The 22,213-nt window shown below is 58.2% G+C and overlaps 2 protein-coding genes across 2 annotated transcripts in view; one reads left to right on the top strand and one right to left on the bottom strand.

Moving 5' to 3' along the window:
- The first annotated feature begins 323 nt into the window (after window positions 1-323).
- F2RL3 (F2R like thrombin or trypsin receptor 3) lies at window positions 324-1,605 on the top strand. The gene is given in 6 exon segments (XM_069483291.1): window positions 324-431; window positions 647-1,058; window positions 1,061-1,228; window positions 1,231-1,290; window positions 1,293-1,478; window positions 1,481-1,605. Coding segments are annotated over 6 exon segments (1,059 nt in total).
- A 1,304-nt stretch (window positions 1,606-2,909) lies between these two features.
- Window positions 2,910-22,213, bottom strand: part of CPAMD8 (C3 and PZP like alpha-2-macroglobulin domain containing 8) — an 89,278-nt gene continuing 69,974 nt past the window's right edge. Inside the window, 18 exon segments of the mRNA XM_069483198.1 lie at window positions 2,910-3,152; window positions 3,154-3,181; window positions 4,016-4,167; window positions 6,118-6,271; window positions 6,623-6,832; window positions 7,354-7,464; window positions 7,555-7,660; window positions 8,323-8,397; window positions 9,101-9,188; window positions 10,111-10,328; window positions 11,080-11,142; window positions 11,231-11,386; window positions 11,734-11,870; window positions 11,975-12,061; window positions 12,998-13,163; window positions 18,569-18,643; window positions 18,781-18,937; window positions 21,610-21,691. Coding sequence (XP_069339299.1) covers window positions 2,912-3,152; window positions 3,154-3,181; window positions 4,016-4,167; window positions 6,118-6,271; window positions 6,623-6,832; window positions 7,354-7,464; window positions 7,555-7,660; window positions 8,323-8,397; window positions 9,101-9,188; window positions 10,111-10,328; window positions 11,080-11,142; window positions 11,231-11,386; window positions 11,734-11,870; window positions 11,975-12,061; window positions 12,998-13,163; window positions 18,569-18,643; window positions 18,781-18,937; window positions 21,610-21,691 — 2,306 coding nt within the window. The 3' untranslated portion in view covers window positions 2,910-2,911.

The following is a 22,213-nucleotide window of genomic DNA, read 5'->3' as shown; positions in this document are numbered from 1 at the left end:
CTGGAGGGTGGGGCTGTCACAAGAACGGACTGCAGACAGGGGCTGGGGGTGGAGCCTACAGCCCGGGACCCCCTCTAGCACTTGGGCCCTCGGCGAAGTGCCTCAGCTGGACAGAGTGACCCAGAGCGGCCTGGCCTCCTCAGCCCACACTCTGGGCCTCCCACGGCTGGCTGAGGGCTCGAGGGGGCAGGGACAGGGGCTGTGCCTTCCTGGGTTATCTCCCGGCACGGTCTGCTCCTCGGCCCAGGCTCTGGAAGCCGGGGATGGGGGTCCGGCGAGGCAGGAAGCCCAAGGCCACAGCCCAGAGCAGCCCGAGCACAGCCATGTGGGGGTGCCTGCTCCTGTGGCCCCCAGTGCTGGGGCTCGGCCCAGTGGGTGGCACTCAGACCCCCAGCGTCTGTGACGAGCTTGTGAGCACCGGAGGAGGCAGTGCTGAGTGACCCTGGCCTCAGAGCCAGATAGCAGGGACATCAGAGCTGAGGGTGGGGGGAGCCAGGGCACTTGGGGACCTTCAGCCCAGCCCACCCTGCACCCTAGCCCTGACCCCAGACTCTCAGCACCTCTGTCCCCACTGCCCTCCTGCCCCAGAGGCAGGGGCTGACCATGGCCCCCTCTCTCCCCAGACGGCTTACTGGGGCCCACGGAGACCACGGCACCCCCGTTCCCGGCCCACCCCCTCAGCTTCCCAGGACAGGCCTGCGCAAACGACAGCGACACGCTGGAGCTCCCGGACAGCTCGCGGGCGCTGCTGCTGGGCCGGGTGCCCACGCGGCTGGTGCCCGCCCTGTACGGGCTGGTCCTGGCGATCCGGCTGCCTGCCAACGCGCTGGCGCTGTGGGTGCTGGCCACGACCGACCTGCCGCTGGCCCTGGCGCTGCCCCCGTGGGTCGCCAACCACCTGTGGGACCAGCACCGGCCCTGCGGTGAGGCCGCCTGCCGCCTGGACACAGCTGTGCCCTACGGCCGCATGTATGGCTCCGCGCTGCTGCTGGCCGCCGTCAGCCTTGACCGCCACCTGGCCCTGGCGCACCCTCTGCAGGCCCGCGCCCTGGCGCTGCCCCGGCCCTGCGGCGACAGACCTTCCGGCTGCCACGCTCTGACCACGTGCTCTGCCACGACACGCTGCCCCCGGACGCCCAGGCCTCCCACTGGCGGCCGGCCTTCCCCTGCCTGCCGCTGCTGGCCACGCTGCTGTGCGACAGGGCCACCCTGCGCGCCCTGAGTGCGCCCGCCAGCGCGACGGCCCTGCGGGGAAGCTGGCCGCGCCGGTGCTGGCCTCGGCCCCGGCTTTCTTGCGCCCAGCAACGTGCTGCTGCTGCTGTGCTACTCGAACCCCAGCCCGGCCGCCTGGGGCGACCTCTATGGCGCCTACGTGCCCAGCCTGGCACTCAGCCCCCTCAACAGCTGCGTGAACCCCTTCGTCAACTACTACGTGTCAGCTGGGTTCAGGGACAAGGTGCGGGCCGGGCTCTGCCGCCGGCCACTGGGGTCACTGTGGCCTCCAAGGCCTCCGGGGAGGGGGCAGCCGCAACACGGGCACCCATCCTCCTCACTCCTCTAACAGCCCTCCGAGGGGGGAAGGAGCAGAGAGTCGAACTGGGTTGAATCCGGTCCCCCCAAGTTCACGTCCTCCCTGGGATCTCAGAACAGGACCTCATTCGGAAATAAGTCGTTTCCACTGAAATTAGTTAAGACGAAATCACACTGGTGTAGGGTGGGCCCTAAATCCCACCTGAGTGGTGTCCTCTAAGAGCAGAGGGCACAGGGACCTGCCACGTGACGACGGAGGCAGAGATCAGAGTGATGCGACACAAGCCAGGGGACACCCAGGATCCCCAGCAGCCACCAGAAGCCAGGAGAGGGTCCGCAGCCGGAGTCTCCCTCCGAGCTTCCAGAAGGATCCAGCTCTGCCAACACCTCAACCTTGGACTTCTGGCCTCTAGAACTGAGACAATAAATTCCTTGTGTTTGAAGTCACCGGTGTGTGGTGCTTTGTCACGGCAGGAATCCTAAATAGGTTCAATGCACATTCCCAGGCCCAACCCCTCCGGCTCGGCTCTCGGCTGGCTGGAGCGAGCTCTTGATGCCGCAGGGGCCGAGGTGGGGAGAGCCGGGGCTGATGCGCCCGAGGCCCTGCCACAGGGCCGTGCCCAGGAGGAAGCTCAAGTCCCCTGCCCCACAATGCCCAGTGCCCGGTGCCGGGGCCCCAGGTGGCCCAGAGCCTGCTTGACATTCTTGTGCCCAGAAGCCCAGATTCTAGCTTTGGGATGTCCCTTGAGCGATCAGAGTGCCCACCCACATACACTCTGTTCCCCCAAACCCACCAGTAGCATGACTCAGCCTCCTGCTGTCCCTCCAGCTATGGGAGACCATCCCCTTCTCTCCCTTGACCTGTGGCCTCATTTCTCTTTTCACTCTATGTCAACTTCACCGTGGACAAGGTGGGACAAGAGGGTGGACAGTGTGTGCTGCAGGAGAGTGCGGTCAGGGCGCTGCAGCCCTGGAACCCCCCCCCCAGCTGTCTGCAGCCTGCTCTGAGCTGTGCTGGGGGCACCCGAGGCTGTGCCTGTGCAGGCCGGGGACACAGCAGGACACAGCTGCAGCCTCCAGCACAGCCCCTGGCCCCCTGGCCCCCACACCACCAAGCGTCGCGGGGCAGAGTCAGGAGCCACTGGGGCCTGAACTGAGGGCGCCAGCCCCCCCGCCAAGGCAGGGGCTGTGGGGGCCATTACCGGGTTCCCCAGTGGGCCCGTGTCTCTGATCAGCCCGGATGCCAGGTGCCCGGGACACAAACACACACATACACACACACACACGTGTACATGTACAGCTGAGGAAATGGAAATGAGATCAGCGACATAGATCTGTGTCAATATCCTGGTATGATCATTTACTAGAATTTTCCACGATGTTACCCACAGGGGAAGGTGGGTGTGAAGGGTCCTGGGACCACTCTGTGTGATTTCTTACAGCTGCACGGGAAGGTACGATCACCTGGGGTGCAGGTGTTTGACAGCCACAAACCCTCCTGCCACCTGCTCTGCAAGTCCAGGCCACAGACGAAGACACAGGCTCGGGAGCCCACGGCTGCCGGGGGGCCTGGTGGCTCCAGCCCCGTCTGGAATGGGCTCGAGGCCTGGGTGCTGCCCTCTGGCTGCAGGAGGCCTCGGCCCGTCCGTGACTGTGGAAACAAACTTTGATTTTACCAACAGCCTTACAGCGAGTGGGCCCAGAGCCTCGGCCTGGGGAGGGAGCTACAGGTGGGGCCTGTCCTCTGCAGGCTGGCAGGAGTCAGGGCTGGGAGATGCGGCCGGTGCTGCAAGATTCCGACCCCACAGGCCGGGGCGGCCTCAGGCCTCGCCCCCTCTACCCGCAAGGGGTCCCTGTGCTGGTGGAGACCGTGGATGGGTGGTGTTGGCTGAAATAGACACCACCTTGAGGAAGACTAGCAAATGCAGGAACAGGCGTGCACCCAGGCTCACAAAAAGGAATCAAAGACGAGTGTGGTGCTGGGGCAGCTGGGAGGGTCTTCGGAGGCAGGCAGGTCCCAGAGCTGCTGGGAGAGGGACAGTCCTTCAGGCACCGGGAGATCAGGGACTCAGGCTGGGAAAGTCCAGAGGTCGCCCAGCCAGGGAGCATGAAGCTGAAAGTGCATTTGCCGGGAGGGAGGCGCTGTCCCCGCGCGCACGGCCTCGCATTCGGGGTCCCCTGGGGCGAGGGCAGAGGGTGCAGGGTCCTGTTCCGGGGAGGGGAAGTGTTCATGGCCCGGGTGCCCCAAACGGAGGCCGGGGCTTTGTGTTTTCAGAGAAAAGCAGCCTGTGTAGTTCAAAGTTGCCGAGGAAGGGATGGATGTTGTTGTCCTAATTTGGTCGGATGTCGTGTCCCCTTAGAAAGATGCTTTGGCCGTGAGTCCCTCCAGGGCTGTTTCTTCTCCTGGGAGCAGAGTGCCAGGCTGTGGGAGCCGCTGTGGCCCCAGGACTGGGGACATCCAGCCCCAAGGCTGGGGGTGGGGCACCTGGAACTCCAGCCACTCCAGGTGTCCCCATGCCACACTCTGGGCCCCAGGAGGCCTCTCCTAGGTCTCTGCCATTCTGTCCATCAGGTGCATTTAGAGGCAGGGCCACGTAGGGCGGGGTCTGCCCAGCCACCAGGCAGAGTTGCGACAGGCTGACAGGGACAAGATGCAGCCACAGGGTGTCGTCTTGCATGGAGCAGGGTGGTCGTTAGGAAAAGAAGCCACTCTGGCTGGCCAGGAGAGAGGAAGAAAGCCTCCATGGGGCTGCCGGGCCTTCAGGGCAGGGCCCTGCGTGCCTTTGCTGCACCTGGCCCCACCGCCCCATTTGGACAGCACAACCCCACCTGGGAAGGGGCACATGTGGCCCAGGCCTGGCACCTCATGACCCCGGCCCTGCCTCTTCCAAATGGGCCACGGTGATGCGTTGAAGGTGTTCACTTGCAAGGGTGGAGCCGTTTGTCTCGGGCCACTGGCCAAACAGAACACTACTCAGGAATACAGGGAACCAACTGACCCGGCGCGGTGGCTCACGCCTCTAATCCTAGCACTCTGGGAGGCTGAGGTGGGAGGATCGCTTGAGCCCAGGAGTTTGAGGCTGCAGTGAACTATGATGATGCCACTGCACTCCAGCCCAGGTGACAGTGTCAGACTCTGTCTCAAAAAAAAAAAAAAAAAAGGAACTAACTATGGATATACCTGACAACATGAGCAAATGCGAAGGAATTACACTGAGTGAGGAAGAAACAGTCTCAAAAGGTTACGTGTTCTTAGATTCCATTTACCTAGCATTCTTTTTTTTTTAGAGTCAGGGTCTCATTCTATCACCCAGGCTGGCAAGATCGTAGCTCAATGTAACACCAAATTCCTGGGCTTGAGTGAGTAGCTCAAACTACAGACACATACCACCATGCCCAATTTAAAAGTTTAAAATTTTTTTTTGTAGAAATGGGGTCTTGCTATGCTGCCCAGCTGGTCTCATGTGATCCTTCCAGCTTGGCTTCCCAAAGTGCTGGGATTATAGGCATGAGCACGGCCTCACCTAGCATTCTTGACGTGACAAAATTGCACAGAGGCAGAATAGCTTACAGGTTACCTGTGGTTAGAGGCACAGCGGTGGCACTGGAGATAGTTAGAAGATATTAGAGGCAGGTGGGCAACCCTTGGGAGATTTAAAATTGTACCTGCGAACATTGTAGCATGACAAACGGCCATCTATAGCTTCAAAGTCTCTACATTTTAGATGAAGTGAATACAATATTAATGCTGTGAAAAAGTTAAAGATGTATATTGTGATCCTCAGAGCTACCACTAAAAAAATGCTAAAAGGCAATAGCTAAATTCAAATGAAATTCTAAAAAAAATTCAATTAATTCCCAAGAGGGTATGGCCAGAGGGGCCAGAGGGAACAAACAACTGACGTATTGAAATGGTAGCCCTAAACCCAGCCCTATCGATAATGACATCAAATGCATGTGGACTAATCCCAGTGCCTTGTGGGGGTGACTTACCCCTGGACCTCAGGGACTGTGGTGGCCACTGATGGGAAGAGTATCCTGCCTGCTGGGTTTCCTGAGTGGAGATGAAAACTTGCCTTTGCCACTGAGATGGGGAGGGAGGGCCTGTCCCAAAGAGACCCTGGCCGAGGAGGGCCCCAGACAGAGAGAGCCCGATGCCTGAGGTAGAGCCAGTGACCGGGAATTGCCACATACCCGTGCCAATGTCATCTACCTTTTACTTAAACCTCCTGAGTTGAATTTTCTCTCGCTTATACACAAAAGATTTGCCTCCTCCGGGAAGCCTGCCCTGTAGCCTTCTCCCAGCCTCAAGCGCACAGGGCTCCCTGACCACATGGCAGCACCTTACACGGTTCTCTCCGGGTCCTGGGATGGGTCTGTCCCGGGGTCAAGCCCTCAGGAAGGTTCAGGCTCGGGGCTCCTGTCCCCCACGGGGCTGTTCCCCAGTGTGTGTTGGGGGCGGGGTGTGCGGTAGAGGGAAACCGGATCCCCCCAGAAACTCCAAGGCTGACCCCTCCCTTTGAGTGGCTCCCGCTGCCTGTCTGGGGCCAGGGCAGGTGGGAGGTTGGGGGTAGGCCCAGCTCTCACCTGTGCTCCCACCCTCCTTCCTGCTGGGGGTCCGAGTCCACCACCTCAAGGCCGGCTCCGCTCAGCTTCACATCCCGCTGCGGGTGCCCCAAGTCCAGAGGGCCTGGGTCATCGTGGTGGGTGTAGGCCGCAGAGGCCTGCGGCAGCGGCTGCTCTGGAAGGAAGGGGACTCTGTCTGGGAGGGCGCTGTGGGGGAGGGGATCGGGACTGCAGGCAGCCCAGCGGGACCCAGGGACGGGAGGAGATATGTGGGCCAGAGCAGCAAACATGGGAGGTGAGAGGCGTCACAATGGGGGGGCAGGGATCAGTGGGAGAGGGGCAGGAGACCAGGGCAGGGACTGGGGGAGTGGGGGGCCCTGGGGGCGGGGAGGGACAAACAGGCAGAAAGGAACCAGGAGCCCACCTCGCTGGGAGGTGAGAGGGAGGACGGAGAGGTGATGGACGAAGGGATGGATGCACGGCGGCCGGGGGCCGAGGGCGGCCGGGCGGGGCGTGGGGTCCTCACCGAGGGTGCAGCGGCTGGGGGGCGCTGGCTCCAGGTGCCCAGCACTGCGGCAGGCGGCCTCCTGCAGGCGGCAGGCGCTGGCGTAGACCGCCCCGTCTGAGCCGCACACCGGGGCCCCAGGAGCGCCACAGTCGCGGGCGCAGCTGCATCGCGGGACCGCGGCCCCCTCCTCAGGGGCCACCGCGGGGCCCAGCTCGCCGGGGGTCCAGCCTGGGGGACGAGGCAGGGTCGGCGGGGCGCGGGTACCCCCAACCCCGTAGCTTGCACGCCCCCACAGGGCCTGGGGGGGAGAAGTCCCTGGGGGCGGGGACCACGCCCCACATAGGGTGGAGCGGGCGCGACAGTTAATGGAAGGTGCTGATCTCTGATCCTGTGGAATTTCACAAATATTGCCTAGTACTCAGGAACTTAGGAAAACAAACTTTTAAAACTTTTAAAATAACCCAAACTCATTCCAAGACATCTGGAAAAATTTTAAAAAGGGCACTGAGGGACCCCCCCCACCCCCCCAACCCCTCCCCCCACCCCCCAACCCCCTCCCCCCCACCCCTGCTCAGCCCCGCCCCTCGCACTGACCGACTTCCCAGCAGCCTGTCCCCTTCCATGCAGAGGACGCGCGGGGCCACCAGGAGTCTGCGTCCTCCTGACCTCACTGTGCGGTCCCTCCTCTGCCCAGGCCCCAGGGACGCCCCGGCAGGTGCTGTGGCGGGTTTGGGGTCCCCCACACTCACCGGGGCCCCAGGCTGCGGTGCGCTCCACCTCGTTGCAGGCGGGTCCGGAGCACAGCTCCCGGGCGAGCGGGCTGCGCACGCTGACGTTGTAGAAGCGCGTGGCCTCGAAGGCTGGGGGACGAGGGATGACGGGTGGATGACCAACCCGGGCAAGGGGTGACAGGGCGAGGGCCGGGCCAGAGCGCGGGGGCGCGGGCCTACCGGGCTCGTAGTAGTCGTACACGGACACGGGCAGCGCCGACGTCCTGCCCACCACATACTCGCGGAGCGCCCCGAACCTCACGCACGTCAGGCACCGGCTGGGGATCTGCGGGGACAGCGGACACGCTCGGCTGGGGCCACCGTGGGTCCCTCTGCTACCCAGGAGGCTGACACACAGAAACCCGATCTCACTTTTCAATTCTTGGGGTCCTCAGTTGGCCCTGCCCGGTGTCAACGCCCGCTGCCCACACGGGCACTTCCTCACTGTGCGCGTGGCATGGGGCACATTCACAGTACTGCGCAGCCCTCGCCTCTATCTAGTTCCAGAACAATGTGTTTCCCGGAAAAGGACGCCGTCCCCATCAGCAGTCACTCCCCGTTCCCCTCCCCACCAGCCCCTGGCAGCCACGAATCTGCTTCCTGTGTCTACAGATTGGCCTGTTCCAGGCACTTCTGCTGATGGACTCATACACCGTGTGGCCCTTTGTGTCTCACTCAGCATCCTGGTTTCGAGGTCCATCTGCATTGTAGCATGATCAGTGCTTTGTTCCTTGTTATGGCTGCGTAATATTCCACCACATCCCTCTCCCCGTTTTTTCCACCAAGAGCCATACGTCTGGGGCATAGAGCCATCAGCTCTGCCTGGAATTTATCCTCCCTGTGTCTTTTTCAAGGTACAAGATTGTGGGGAGCTGCACCAGTGACCGCTGTTCCCTCACCAGTGTGGGCACCAGGGAAGCCTCCTCCACCAACCCTGGCCGGCTGTACCTCATCAAAGTAGAAGAGTACTCTGCGTCCAGCCACCTCGTACCTCCTCATCCCGATGTGCTTGTCAAAGAGCAACTGGAGAGGAAGCCAGAGTCAGGGTTCGCTCAGCCCCTCTGCTCCTCCCGGATCTCCTCGTCCACACTGGTCAGTGGGAGGCAGACCAGGCCCAGAAGGAAGCTGAGGCTCTGAGAAGTTCAGGAACTTGCCTGTGATCATCTAGCAAGTCCCCATGGGCCAGGGTCTATGTGCACCTGGCTGGGACCAGGGGGTGATGATCAGTGCTCCCCAGGCCCTGTCGGCCCCCCAGCACCTGGGAGAGGGTGCTCAAAGGCTGGGTACCCCTGCCCAGAGAATCTGCCTCCCTCCCTACAGCCTCCCCCAGTCCAGCCCCAGGACCAAGTCTGGCTTCTCTGTGGCCCATGAGGCACCCGGCTGAGCCCTGCCAACTGCTCTGGCCTCACTGCACCATGTAACCTCCCTTCCCAGCCTGAGACTTCTCTTTGGTTTTTGATACAACAGCTTATTCCCATTCCAGGGCCTCTGAATTGGCCCTTCCCCTCCTCTGGTGTTCCATTCAGCCCCCATCACCTCCCCACCCCACCAGCTCCTAGGGAGGCCCATCTTCGTGCAGAAAGGCAAAACAAACAAATACAAACAAGAACAAAAAACCCACGATATTTTACAAAGGGCTGAGCTGCCAGCCAGCCTGACCCGGGGTGCCCACTGTCCACAGACCCCGCCAGACCCCTGCCCTCCTCTGCTATCGGCACCACCTTACCTGCTCCAGACTCTCAGTGTCCACCCGGAAGCCTGACAGCAGGGGCACCTCAAGGACAGCCATGTTGGAGGACCCTGCATGCAGCCACCTTCCAATGACAGGGGAGACAGAGAGGCCCTAGAACTCTAGCCCCGAGGTTGAATGCATGGTTCCCCTCTCTGCCCTCTGGAGTCCACCCAGCTGATGTCCTGGGGACGCCTGCCCTGGGTTTGGCCGGTGGGCCATTGGCACAAACATTTTTGGCTTGGTCAGTTCAATTAGCCCATTTTACAGCCAGAACACTGAGGCAAGAAGGAGAGGGCTTTGCTGAGGGTTTTAGGCCTGACCCAGGTCTGTTGATGGGGGGCCGTGGCCCTGTAGGGCAGCTTCAGACCAGGTGCTCGCCCACTGCCCCCCTAGCAGAAGACCCTGGGCAAGTCACTTCCTAGCTCCAGGTCTCAGTTTCTCCTTCTGTAACATAGTGGGAGTGGCTGACTGGGCTTTCTGTGGGACCTGCTACATGCCAGGCCCTTCCTGCAGGGCGCTGGGGACAGGAGGGGAGGCTGACATTCAGAGTGGAGCCTGCAGGCTGTGGGTGGGGCAGGTACCTGGGCTGCTCTGATGGGCTGTGGGTATCACAGGTATCATGGCAACCACTGACCCACCCACCTCTGGGCTGCCAGATCATCACTATGGTGATGAGCATCCTTGTTGCCATGGCAACGAGCATCCTCTTTGTGGATGAGGGGCCCTGTGGCTGGGTACCAGGCTCACTGCCAGAAACCAAGGGGCCTGGAGCTGGTGTCTTGAGTGGGGCCCAGCACGCCGGCCACACACAGCTGTCCCACCCAGCCCTCCTGCCCCAACCATCACTGGCGTCTGCTGTGTCCATTGGAAAGCATTTACTTTTCTCTCATTCATTTCAGAAACCATCACTGAGCTCCTGCCTGGAAGCTCCCCCTGGTCCCGGGAGGCCATCCTCCACCTACAGCACTGTTCCGGGTGCCAGCCAGCGGGACAAGCGGCCTCACCTGGTGCACACCTCCAGCGTCACCTTGTATTCCTGGTGATGCTGGTCCGCTGCAGGGTCATCATCGTCAGCTGGGTGCTGGTCTCCTCGGGGGCCCTTGGCAGTGACGGAGGCGGGTGCAGCAGGTGGGTGCCCTTGGACTTCAGGCTCCTGGAGGTCGACAAGCAGCTGGAAAGCCGGCTTGGCCACTGGGTCGGGCATATTGTAGGTGATGTCAACCTGGAGGATATTAGAAGACTGAGGCTTAGGGGTCCCAGCCCTGCCCCACAGGTGTGGCATAGGGGAGGAGGGAGGTGGGGACAATGAGAATTACAATGGCAACGACATCAATGACAGTTCTAGGGACGACCATTATTCCTTTTAGCCTTGAAACCACAGACGCAGGTGGAGATGCCATGGTCAGCCCAGCGGTGCAGGTGCAGGAGCAGAGCTGCGCTCAAACCTCATCCTAGTGCGGGGCTCTCTCTCCCACGCACCGCGCGGTCCGGGCTCCCATCGCAGAGACGGGGAGGCGGAGGCTGGCAATTCGCGCTCGGACTGGCAGGCACAGCCCACGAGTCCTGCCTGCGCCAGCCCAGCTGGGGGCTAAATCCCAGAACGTGGTGGGTGGTGCTTGGGCTGAAGGGCGAGAGCTGGGGGAGTCCAGGTGGGGCGTCCCTGTCCAGGCCACAGAGGGGGAATAACCTTGACCCATTGCTTAGGGTCTGCGTAGGCTCAGAGACCACTGGACTGAAGGTCAAATGGATTTTCCTGGGGGGATCCTGAGCCCCCACACCTGATGGGCTCCCTGGCCACCTGCCTGGGGCCTGGCGGGCTGCATACGAGGGGGCTGAAAGCCTGCCTTGCGGTCTGGCCCGATGCTGAGCTCAGAGCCCTCTGGGGGTCCCTGGGGCTCCAGATGCCGCTGTGTGTGGCAGGGGGGCCAGGGGAGGACAAGACCCAGAGTGCCCCACAGTCCCCAAAGACTCACCTGCATCAGGCAGCAGCCGTCCCCCCTGGCACTCACAAACAGCCCCGTGGGGAGGCTGGGAATCTGGAGAGAGAAGTCACCGTGAGGCCCTGTCAACCCCACTGCCGACACACACGCACCCCAGCCCACGCCGTGTTGCGGGGACACGCACCGCCGCCATCTGCAGAACCTTCTGGTTGGTCCCGTGCAGCTTGAAGGTCTCCTGGTAGTCCAGGTTGGTGGAGGCCAGGGAGACAGTGAGGTTGATGTGTCCGGTATAGGACAAGATGGCATACTCAGCCAAGGCCTGAAGAGCCACACACGTATCCTGGGGACAGAGGGGGGAGGCTGCCATCAGCCCCGAGAGCAAGGTGGCCAGAGGTCCCCTGGCCCCTGTCCACCAGTGGGGCTGGAATGGAGACCGAACCTGGCAGACACCCACAGAGCTGGGGATCCTGAGACAGCCAGGTTGGCGTGTCCACAGAGGTAGGGGCTAGGTTCCTGCAGAGGGTCCAGCTGCACCGTCCTTTGTCCCTTGTCCCCCATCCCTGTCCTCTCTTGGTGTCCGTGCCTCCAGGGTCTGCAGGTGGGAAGGGGCCCGACTGCCTGGCAAGCTCAGGGTCCTGGACTGTGGCAACCCCACCCTGCCCCGCCCTCTGGCCCCGCCCAGCTCGCCTGAGTGGAGGAGAAGCCCCCGAGTGCGTTCCGCTGCTGGGACAGCCACTTCACCACGGGCAGGGCGGCGGCCACATCGCCCAGGAGGGTGTAGGTCAGAAGGGCGTAGGCCGTCATTTCCACCTCGGCTGAGACCACTGCAACAGAAGAGGCCAGCGGGTGCCCTTTCGATGCTGGGACCCGGACCCAGTTCCATGGAGACAGCGCCCAAGGCAGGCACCGGGGAGCCGGTGGCCAGTACCTGACTTAGAGACCCCATCGCTGTAGCTCAGAAATGCATCCTTGTCCATGTCCCAGGAACTTGTTGGGCTCCAGTGGGTGACCCCATCTGCAAGGACAGGATTGGTCAGGGGCCACAACCCCACCCAGGCCTCCGCCTGGCATCGCATGGTGGGTGTCCGTGCATGTGGTCTCAGGAGGAGAAAAATTGGGGTGCTGGACCTCAGTGGAAAGAGAGTGTGGGGGGAAGACAGCTGGGACAGGAAGGGCCTGAGAGCTCCATCTCAGATCTGCAAACATGTGGCAGCCCCAGCCCTTCCCATGCCTCTGGCAGACATCACTATTCAATGGTCTCCTTCCTGTGCCCCTGGCAGACATCACCAATCAATGGCTTCCTTCCTGTGCCCCTGGCAGACATCACCAATCAATGGCCTCCTTCCTGGCTGGGTCCTGAGGTGACCCCAGATGTTCCCACTCAGTGCCCAACAGTGACTCCCCACTTGCAGGGCTCCAAGGATTCTGAGCTCCCATGGGCTGTGAAGCCCTCAACCCCAGAGAGAAACCAGCCCTCCTTCCTACATCCCACCCCCACCCTTGATCCTGAACATTTAGTCAGGAATAGACACTGTCACTCATCCAATTGGGTGGTTTTAGAATTTTGCATTATTGCTATTTTTTTTTTTCAGACAGGATATTGCTCTCTTGCCCAGGCTGGAGTACATTGATGTGATCACAGCTCACTGCAGCCTTGAACTCCTGGGCTCAAGGAATCCTCTTGCCTTAGCCTCCTAAGTAGCTAGGACTTAGGAGCCAGGTGCCACCATACCTGGCTAACTGTTTTATTTTAGAGATGGGGTCTTTCTGTGTTGTCCAGGCTGGTTTTAAACTCCTGGGCTCAAGCCATCCTCCAGTCTCTGCCTCCCAAAGTACTCGGGATTACAGGCATGAGCAACGGTGCCTGGACTTTAATTTTTTTTTTTACTAGGGTCCACAGGGGGCTGCCCCACATGGTGGCTTCAGGTGTTGGCGGGAGGGTGTCACCTACCGTGCATGATGGCCAGGCTGCGGAGCTTGTGTAGTGCCTTGGGGGCTGCCGGGCTGCGGAGCAGGGTCAGCACGTAGGCAGTGAGGGCACAGCTGTAGGGGTCCGTGGCCAGGGGCATGCTGGACTCCAGAAAGCGCCTCGCCTTGGCGATGGCGCCCCTCTCCTCCTGCAGGGAGGGGTGCGAAGGGGAACCCTGGGAGGCTGCCCTGTCCTCATCCAACCCACCACACACAGGCTTCCCTGGGGAGAGCCCCGGATGGCTCCTTGTCTCTCGCTTTGCAACCATCTGTGGCTCCCACTTCCTGCAGACTCAGCTTTCAAACCCCATCTCCATTCTTTTAAGTTCAAGCCCCAGATGAGGTCTGGCCAGAGTGCTTGTGTGTACAGCAAATGAGCACAGAGACATCCTGGGGGAAGTGGGCAGAGCCCTGGCCACCCTGTCCCACCATGCCCCAGGGCCAGGTCTTTGTTAAGACATCTGGCTTCCACCACCACCCTGCCCAGGCCCTCCTCATCCTCCAGGCCTCGTCACCTCCTTGGAGAAGCCCACCGACCCTGCTCACACCCCGGGAATGTGAGCTGCTGGAAGACAGGGACTGAGTCCATGTTCTGGCAATGGGCTCGGTTCAGAGAAGTTGCCCGATAGTGTTGGTTAAATGGAAGAAATGAGTGAGCAGGAGCACGAGTGAATTTAAGAAACGAGCAAAGGTGTTCTGGCAGCCCCAGCTTTGGTAAACGTGATCGCAGAAAGAATGCCTTCCAAAACTTTAGATCCTTAGACCAGGACAAAGCATGGAACTGTCCCCAAGGTGCGCCATTGTGATGTGCCACCTGGGGCATGTGCCAGGGATGCACGGGGCAGATTAACCAGACCCCAGGCCTGGCCCACACAAGCCCATCGCCTGGGGGGGTGGGCTGGATGCCATCCCAGAGGCAAGGGGCTACTCCAGGCCATGGGACCAGGAAGGGTCTCAAGGATGCTGCTGAGGCCACACCACACTGGGAGGACCCGGACACTCGGTGCAGGTGTAGCAGGTTGAATGGTGCCTGCCTCCCTCCTCCACGACAAGGTATGTTCCCCGGAACCTATAAATGTGATCTTATTTAGAAAAGGGGTCTTTGCAGATGTAATTAAGAATCTTGAGATGAGGCCAGGCGTGGTGGCTCATGCCTGTGATCCCACCACCTTGGGAAGCCGAGGTAGGAGGATCACTTGAGGCCAGGAGTTCAAGACCAGCCTGGGCAACATAGCAAGACCCTGTCTCTAAAAAAAAAAAGAATTTAAAAATCAGCCAGGCGTGATGGTGCACGCCTGGAGTCCCAGCCATGTGGGAGGCTGAGGTAGGAGGATCACTTCAGCCCAGGAGTTGGAGGTTACAGTGAGCTATGACTGTGCCACTGCACTCTTGCCTGGGCAAGAGAGCGAGACTCTGCCTCAAAAAAAAAAAAAAAAAAAATCTTAAAATGAGATCATTGTGAATTAGGGAGGCCCTAAATTCAATGACAAGTGTCTTCATAAGAGAAGAGAAGGGGAGAGAAAAGGTCATGTGAAGTCAGAGACAGAGATTGGAGTGATGTGGCCACAAGCCAAGGACCACCTGGATCCCCCAGAAGCCAGAAGCGGCAAGGAAGGACCCTCCCCTAGAGCCTTCGGAGGGGGTGTGGCTCTGCCTTGATTTTGAACCTCTGGTCTCCAAAGCTGTGAAAATACATTTCTGTTCTTTTAAGCCACCCAGTTTGTGGCAATCCGTTATGGCAGGACTAGGCAACTAAGATGGCAGGGTTTGCCTCCTATGGGGACAGTCTCAGAGACCCAAGCAGGGAGCACCAACTGCTGCCCTGCAAGGAATACCTTCACATTTAGAAGGCAAACAGGTTGGAGGGATGTGAAGAAGGCAGAGAAAGATTCTTGGGAGAAGGGTGGTGACCTCAGGGGATGGGAGGGAGGTGGATGGCGTGTCGAATGCTCATTGAAGACTCAAGGCAGCTTGACTTTAAGAAGCGATGGTTCTGGACACAAAGCCATGCACACAAGGGTGTTCCCTGTGTAGCTGCCGTCTACAATGGCCAAATGCTGCAAACAGCCTACACAGCCCGCAGTGGAAACCACAGTGAACGAAATGAAGGCATAGTGATAGCATGGAACATGGTGAAAACACACTGGGATGCTGCTTAGTAATAAATGTGCAGTGAGGGCAGTGTGTGTGTGTGCAACATACGTATTTGCAGATGTCATCTCTGGGAAGGGGTAGAAACAGCCCATCCCTAGTGAATCCTCTGAAGGGAACTGGGGAACTCAAACGCGGTGGGAAGGAGACATGTCCACGGGACACCATTTTGTCCCATCTCACGTAGCACGCTCTCTGCCGCCTGCCTGAAGAATAAATTCCATCTCCTCAGCATCTCCCACAAGGCCTGCTGCAATCTGCCTCTGTCATCCCTCTGACCGCCTCTCCTCCCAATCTCCCTCTCACTTGTCCATTCCAGCCACACCGGCCCCCTTGCTCTTCCCCAAATGTGCTAGGTTTGGTCCACCTCAGGGCCTTTTCATGTGCTGTTCCTTCTACTGAAAACACCCTCCCTCAGGCTTCCTTCTCATTATTTAGTTCTCAACTTTTTCATTCATTCAACACATATTTATTGAACACTTGCTCTGTACAAGGCAACACTCCAGGTGCTGAGTACCTTATAGTAACAAAAGAGACAAAAACACTGGCCCTCCCGGAGCTTATATTTTATCAGGAGGGGAGATGCCACCTCCTCGGAGAGCCCATCCCTGATCACTTTCTCTGAGGCAGTGACCCTTAGTCACTCTCACAATATATGTTTTGATTTTCTTCACAGTACCTGTAAATATTAGCCCTGAAAAAGAACTCCTGCGTACCCCCATCATGGTAAGTGAAAAAAAGCCTCACCTCAACATATGTGACATGAAAGTACAGATCACAGCGGACAAGCAGAAGATCTGAAAGCTTCCAGAAGAAAGAAGAGGCCGCATACAAAGGATAAGTTGCTCAGAATGACAACAGACTTCTCAACGGAGCACTGGAAACTAGAAGATGCTGGAACATCATCTAGTATTCTACAGGAAAGTAATTTCCCGCCTGGAATTCTATACCTAGCACAACTATCATGCAAGTGTGGGGCAGAATAAGAATATTTTCAGACACGCAAGGCCTCAAAAAATTTGCCTTCAGGCCGGGCGCGGTGGCTCACGCCTGTAATCCTAGCACTCTGGGAGGCCGAGGCGGGTGGATCGCTCAAGGTCAGGAGTTCGAGACCAGCCTGAGCGAGACCCCGTCTCTACTAAAAAATAGAAAGACATTATATGGACAACTAAAAATCTATATAAAAAAATCAGCCGGGCATAGTGGCGCATGCCTGTAGTCCCAGCTACTTGGGAGGCTGAGGCAGTAGGATCGCTTAAGCCGAGGAGTCTGAGGTTGCTGTGAGCTAAGCTGATGCCACGGCACTCACTCTAGCCTGGGCAACAAAGTGAGACTCTGTCTCAACAAAAAAAACAAAAAAACAAAAACAAAAAAAAAAAAACAAAAACAAAAAAAAAAAATTTGCCTTCCAATACCCTTTCTCAGTAAATTACTGTAGGAAGTGCTCCAAGAAGGTGTGTGTGGGGCAACTATCAAAGACTCTGCCAGAGAAGTCTCCAGAAAAATACACTTGAGAGATGACTTTTTTTTTTTTTTTTTTTCTTGAGACAGGGTCTTGCTCTGTCACCCGGGCTAGAGTGCAAGTCGCATCAGTGGCATCATCATAGCTCGCTGCAACCTCAAACTCATGGGCTCAAGTGATCCTCCTGCCTCAGCCTCCCAAGCAGCTGGGAGTACAGGTGTACACCACCATCCCTGGTGAATTTTTCTATTTTTAGTAGAGACGGGGTCTCACCATGTTGGTCAGGCTGGTCTTGAACTCCTGGCCTCAAGCAATCCTCCCACCTTAGCCTCCCAAAGTACTAGGATTACAGGTGTGAGCCACCACACCCAGCCAACTTGACATGTTTGACCACTTCCATGGGAGATTTTGGGAATGACTTCTGAGGTACTGAGGGTGTTATGGAATATTTGGGTACCCCTAGAATTCATATGTTGAAGCTCTAACCCCTAATTCAATGGTATTAGGAGTTGGAGCCTTTGGGAGACAGGTTTAGATGAGGTCATGAGGGTGGACCTCTTTAACGGGATTAGTGTTCTTATAAGAAGAGGAAGAGCCAAGGGAGATCACTCTCCAGCTGCCTAAGGAAGGGCTACGTGAATACACAGTGAGAAGGTGGCTGTCTACAAGCCAGGAAAGAAGCCCTCACCGAGAACCAAATCTGCCTGCGTCTTGATCTTGGACTTCCCAGCCTCTAGAACTGTGAAAAATAAATGTCTGTTGTTGAAGCCACCCAGTCCATGGTGTTTTGTTATAGAAACTCCAGCAGAGATGGGCGTTAGGACTTTAGCATATGAATTTGGGGTAGGGGGAGAACAGATTCAGCCCACAGCACAGGGCAAGGGGCCCTCTGGGTATTGTGCATGAGACACAGAGGGTCTTAATTAAGTCACAGCAAACCCTAGACCCAGCAGTTAAATCTGGACTGTGAGGCCAAGAAATCCGAGAGGTGTCACACCTCGTGATTCATTATCCGAGGTTGTAGATCTAATGCAGGTGTTAGAGATGGCCAGCTCCTTCCCACCCTGGGCTGAGAGGCATTGTGGGTGCCCTCCCTGTGGGAACCATGCCACCTCCACCCCAGGACAGCCTTGTAGAAGCAACTGTGGCCCTCAAGCGCCTTGGACCACCTAAGCCCCAACTGGGTCCAGTACTGACTGCCTCTGAACACTCTACCCTCCTCCACCCAAAAAACATTTATGAGCCCAACATTTTGTGTAGGGCTCCCTGATGCCAGCCCTCAGGCTGGTAGTCAGGAAGCTGAATTAGCCCCAAATGATTCTCTCTTCTTTTTGTTTTTAGAGACAGGGTCTCAAACTATTGCCAGGGTGAAGTGCAAGGGCACGATCATAGCTCACTGTAACCCGCAAATCCTGGGCTTAAGTGATCCTCCTGCCTCAGCCTCCCGAGTAGTTGGGACTATAGGTGTGCACCACCATGCCACACTAATTTTTAATTTTTTTGTAGACACAGGGTCTTGCTACGTTGCCCATGTTGGTCTGGAACTCCTGGCCTCAAGCAATCCTCTTGCCTCGGCCTTCCACAGTGCTGGGATTACAGGTGTGAGCCACCTTGCCTGGCCCGAAATGATTTTCTTAACAAAGCCTGGGGTCCGTGGACAGTGCTTGGAAGACCTTTTACTCAGGGTGGCCCCCCAACATGTGCCTGATTTCCTCCCCTTCTGCCCCCACCACGAATACCGTGAGAATCTTTCTCTCCTCTGCTCAGGCTGCAAGGAGTTGGACGTCACGTGACCATTTTTATGCAAACACAAAAAAGTCTCCTTAATGAGAGGAGGGAGTTCAACGAGGAAGAAACGAACCCCACTGTAAGTGCCAGTGACCACTCACTCTCTCTCTTCCGGCCTCCGGCCCGAGTCTCCCGGGCCCCACCTGCGCTCACCTCCAAGGCTGCGCCTGTCTCCAGGAGTGCAGCCACCACGTAGGCCGTCAGGGGGACTGTGCCGTGGATCCCGCCCTGCAAAGAGACTCACAGGCTTCACGCCGAGCCAGCGGGGACAAGCCCGCCTCCCCCGATTTCTCCCAGGCAGCTCCAGGGCCGCGAACAGGCAGAGCAGGGCTGGGGTCCCGGAAGGAGGCCGAGGGGCCACTCGCCTGGATGTCTTTGTTCAGCACCCTGCCCACAGCTGGGAAGGAGCCGTCCTCCCGCTGCTGGTGGATGATCCAGGCCTTGGCGGCCCGCAGCTCCCGAGGGTCGACGAAGATGAAGCTTTGAGCCTGGGCGAAGGACTTCAGGACGAAGGCTGTGAGCCTGGAAGAGGACGAGGCAGGGGCTGAGAGGTCGCAGAATAGGGTCTGCCACTGTGTGTGTGCCGGGGCGTGCAGCACGGGTGGGACTCGGCCAGCCGAGCGCTGGGAACTTGGAACTGCCACACTCTACTACGCCGTTCTCTCTGATTTCCACGTTTAGATCACAAACAGGACAACCGCACGGTGGCGCATCCACACATGGGATGATACTCAGTGACAGAAAGAAATGAGGTCTCAGACCACGCAAGGCCGTGGAGGAACCTTAAATCCATGTTGCTAAGCGCAAGAAGGACACACACTGTGTGAGTCCAACTCTGTGACATTCTGGAAAAGAATGTCGGAGCATCATGTCGGCGCTCAAAAAGTTTTGGATTTTGGAGCATTTTGGATTTTGGGTTTTCCAATTTAGGATGTTTAATCTGTCATTAAACACCCACGTGGGTGCACACACATGGCCCGCCATGAGACGTGGATGTCAGCCATGCTGTCTGCTCCCGGCCCTGTAGCCTCATCCTGTTCCACTGAGAACCAAATCCAAACTCCTTGCCCTCTCTGCCCGGCCTCTCTGCCTCCTCCTTTGTGCTGGGGCACCATCCTCCTGGCATGCACTGCTCCAGCCACCCTGGCCTCCCCGTAGTGACTCAAACTCGTCAAGCTCAGTCCTGCCTCAGGACCTTTGCACTGGCTGTTCCCTCTGCCTGGAACACTCTTCCCCTGGATTTTCACATGATTCCTCCCTCACCTCCTCCAGGAAACTTTTTGCAACTACCCAGTACAAATATGTTCTTCCATCACACTCTATACCCTGCTTTGTTTGTTTTATAGATGTAAGAAATTATATATATACCTGGTGTAGTTGTTTTAGCATATGTCCCCACATGCCTTGATACCTCCTTTTAAGAGGTGGAGCCTAATTCTCCTTTCCTCGTGTCTAGAGTGTACTTAGCAACTCGCTTCCAAGGATAGAATATGGCGGAAGTGAGCGTGTGACCTGTGGGACCAGATGACAAAAGGCATTGTGGCATCCTCTTTGCTTTCTCTCTTAGATCCCTCGCTCTGAAAGGAAGCCAGCCGCCATGTTGTGAGGATGTTCAAGCAGCCCCATGAAGAAGTCCACGTGGTGAGAAACCGAGGCCTCCTGCCAACAGCCATGTGAGCGAGCCAACTTGTAAATAAATCTTCCAGCCCCAGCCGAGCCTTCAGATGATTACAGACCCAGACAATATATTGACTGCAACCTCAGGAAAGATCCTAGCCCAGAAACACCCAGCTAAGTTGCTCTTGACTTCCCCAACCACAGGAACTGAGATAAAAGGTCTACTATTTTAAATGGCTATGTTTTGGGGTAACTTGTTATACAGCAGTAGCTAGCTATTGCTTCTTGTACAGGGTCTCTCTCCTCCACTGGACAATGAGCACCTGGAAGCAAGGATCATGCTCTCCTTGTTCCCCAGGACTAGGAACAGGGCCTGGCACATAGTAAGCGCTCACTGTTGAATGAATTAAAGAATGAATGTGCACTGGATATAACAGATCTATAACAGATCCCAAGTTTAAGGCTTCCAGGCTGGATCTTGGACTTCTCAGGCAACTAGTTAGGGGAGGCGCCAATAGGACATCTCTGTGCTGAGTGAGCCACATGCTCTTCCCATGGATGTGGGTCCTAACAGGGATGTGTGTGGTGAGAAAGAGGCTCAGAGAGGTTAAGCATCAGGTCTAAGGCCACACAGCTCACACGAGACAGAGCCTGCGTTTGCCCAGCCCCAGGTGGCTGCCTTGTGCTTAATGCACCCTTGTCCTACAGGGTCCCCAGGAAGATGTCCATGTTTGGAGACCAACAGGGACATTTACAGGGACAGGGAAGCTGCTCAGCATCACATTTCCACGAACACGGCAGAATCTGATTTTTCTGTTCACACTGAGGGTTTAGTCCTGAAAGATGCTGAGCGTGTGTGTGCACAATGGGAGGGCGCCCGGTGGGTCACAACTCGCTAATCCTGGCCAGTGGGGACCCACTGCCGCTGTGCAGTGGACGCTCTGCTAGACTAAGGGTGGTTTCCGTGCCCACAGCAGCTGCAGGGGCTGCCAGCGGGGCAATCTCCAAGGTGGAGTCTGAGGACTGGAACAGGAGCGGCAGGGTGACCCCCAGTCTCAGGTAAGCCCCAAGATGACGCCAAAAATTGCTGTGGCCTGAGGAGCCCAGGGAGCCGGACCTAAGTATGCCCGCCCTCCCATTGGGCCTGCCTTGCCCTGGTCAGCCCCTGACAGCCAGGGAAACGAGACCCCAGGCCACTTCTCCCACGTTGCCCTCTCCCCAGCCTCGAGGGGGTGATCTGGCCTCTGACCCTCTCTCTGCCCATCTCCTCCTGCTCGGGGTCACCCCATGCCTGGGTTCAGATGGGCCAGAGAGCAGGGGACTGGCTCCTGGTCACCGTGGTAACAGCAGCAGCAGGAACAGTACCCATAATAATCACCTGCTCCGCCTCACACCCTGAGCCGCCTTTGTTGTCCCTCTGCACCCCCGGGGCTGGGACCACCACGATTTTCATTTCCTAGCCAGGTTCCCCGTCGCCCAGGGATCGGGCCCGAGCGTCTGGCCACGCTGCGCTGGGTGTGAGGCGGCGGCTCCGGGTCGGGGAGACCCCGCGGCTGCGCCCGGGCGGGGGGACTCACCACATGCTCCCCGAGGCATCCCGCTCCCCGAACGCGCTGTAGGAGCCGTCCTGGTGCTTGTAGGTCAGCTGGCGCTGGTAGCCTGCGGGTGAGCAGAGGGGACTTTGTCCCGCCGAGTGGCCTGGCCCAGCCCTGCTGACGGGGTCCTACGCTGCTCTGCCGTCCCCCACCCCAGACCCCCGAAAGATGCCACACCAAGTCTGGAGTCCCTGAAACTGCCCCACACCACATCTGGGGTCCCTGAAACTGCCCCACACCACATCTGGGGTCCCTGAAACTGCCCCACGCAACATCTGGGGTCCCTGAAACTGCCCCACACCACATCTGGGGTCCCTGAAACTGCCCCACACCACATCTGGGGTGGCCATAACCTCCACTTCTTTCATTCCTTGTTTGCTGACATTCCGTTGTGACTCCTGGTCACACGCTGGCCCTCAGCTGTGCCTAGGCAGTCCCTGAAAGGCACCATCTTGAGGCAGCACCCTCTGCCCCCAGCGGTGAGGGCCGCTCCACCAGCTAGAGCCAGAGTTTGGTGAGTTTGGAGAACAGAAAGTGCCAGAGTGGCTGGAACAGGGCATTGGGGGCTGGGGAGAGGCCGCCAGGT

The sequence above is a fragment of the Eulemur rufifrons genome, chromosome 2 (genome assembly GCF_041146395.1).
Source record: "Eulemur rufifrons isolate Redbay chromosome 2, OSU_ERuf_1, whole genome shotgun sequence".
Classification (NCBI taxonomy): Eukaryota; Metazoa; Chordata; class Mammalia; order Primates; family Lemuridae; genus Eulemur; species Eulemur rufifrons.
The sequence above is the reverse complement of the archived record's forward strand: the minus strand, read 5'-3'. Positions and strand labels throughout refer to the sequence as shown.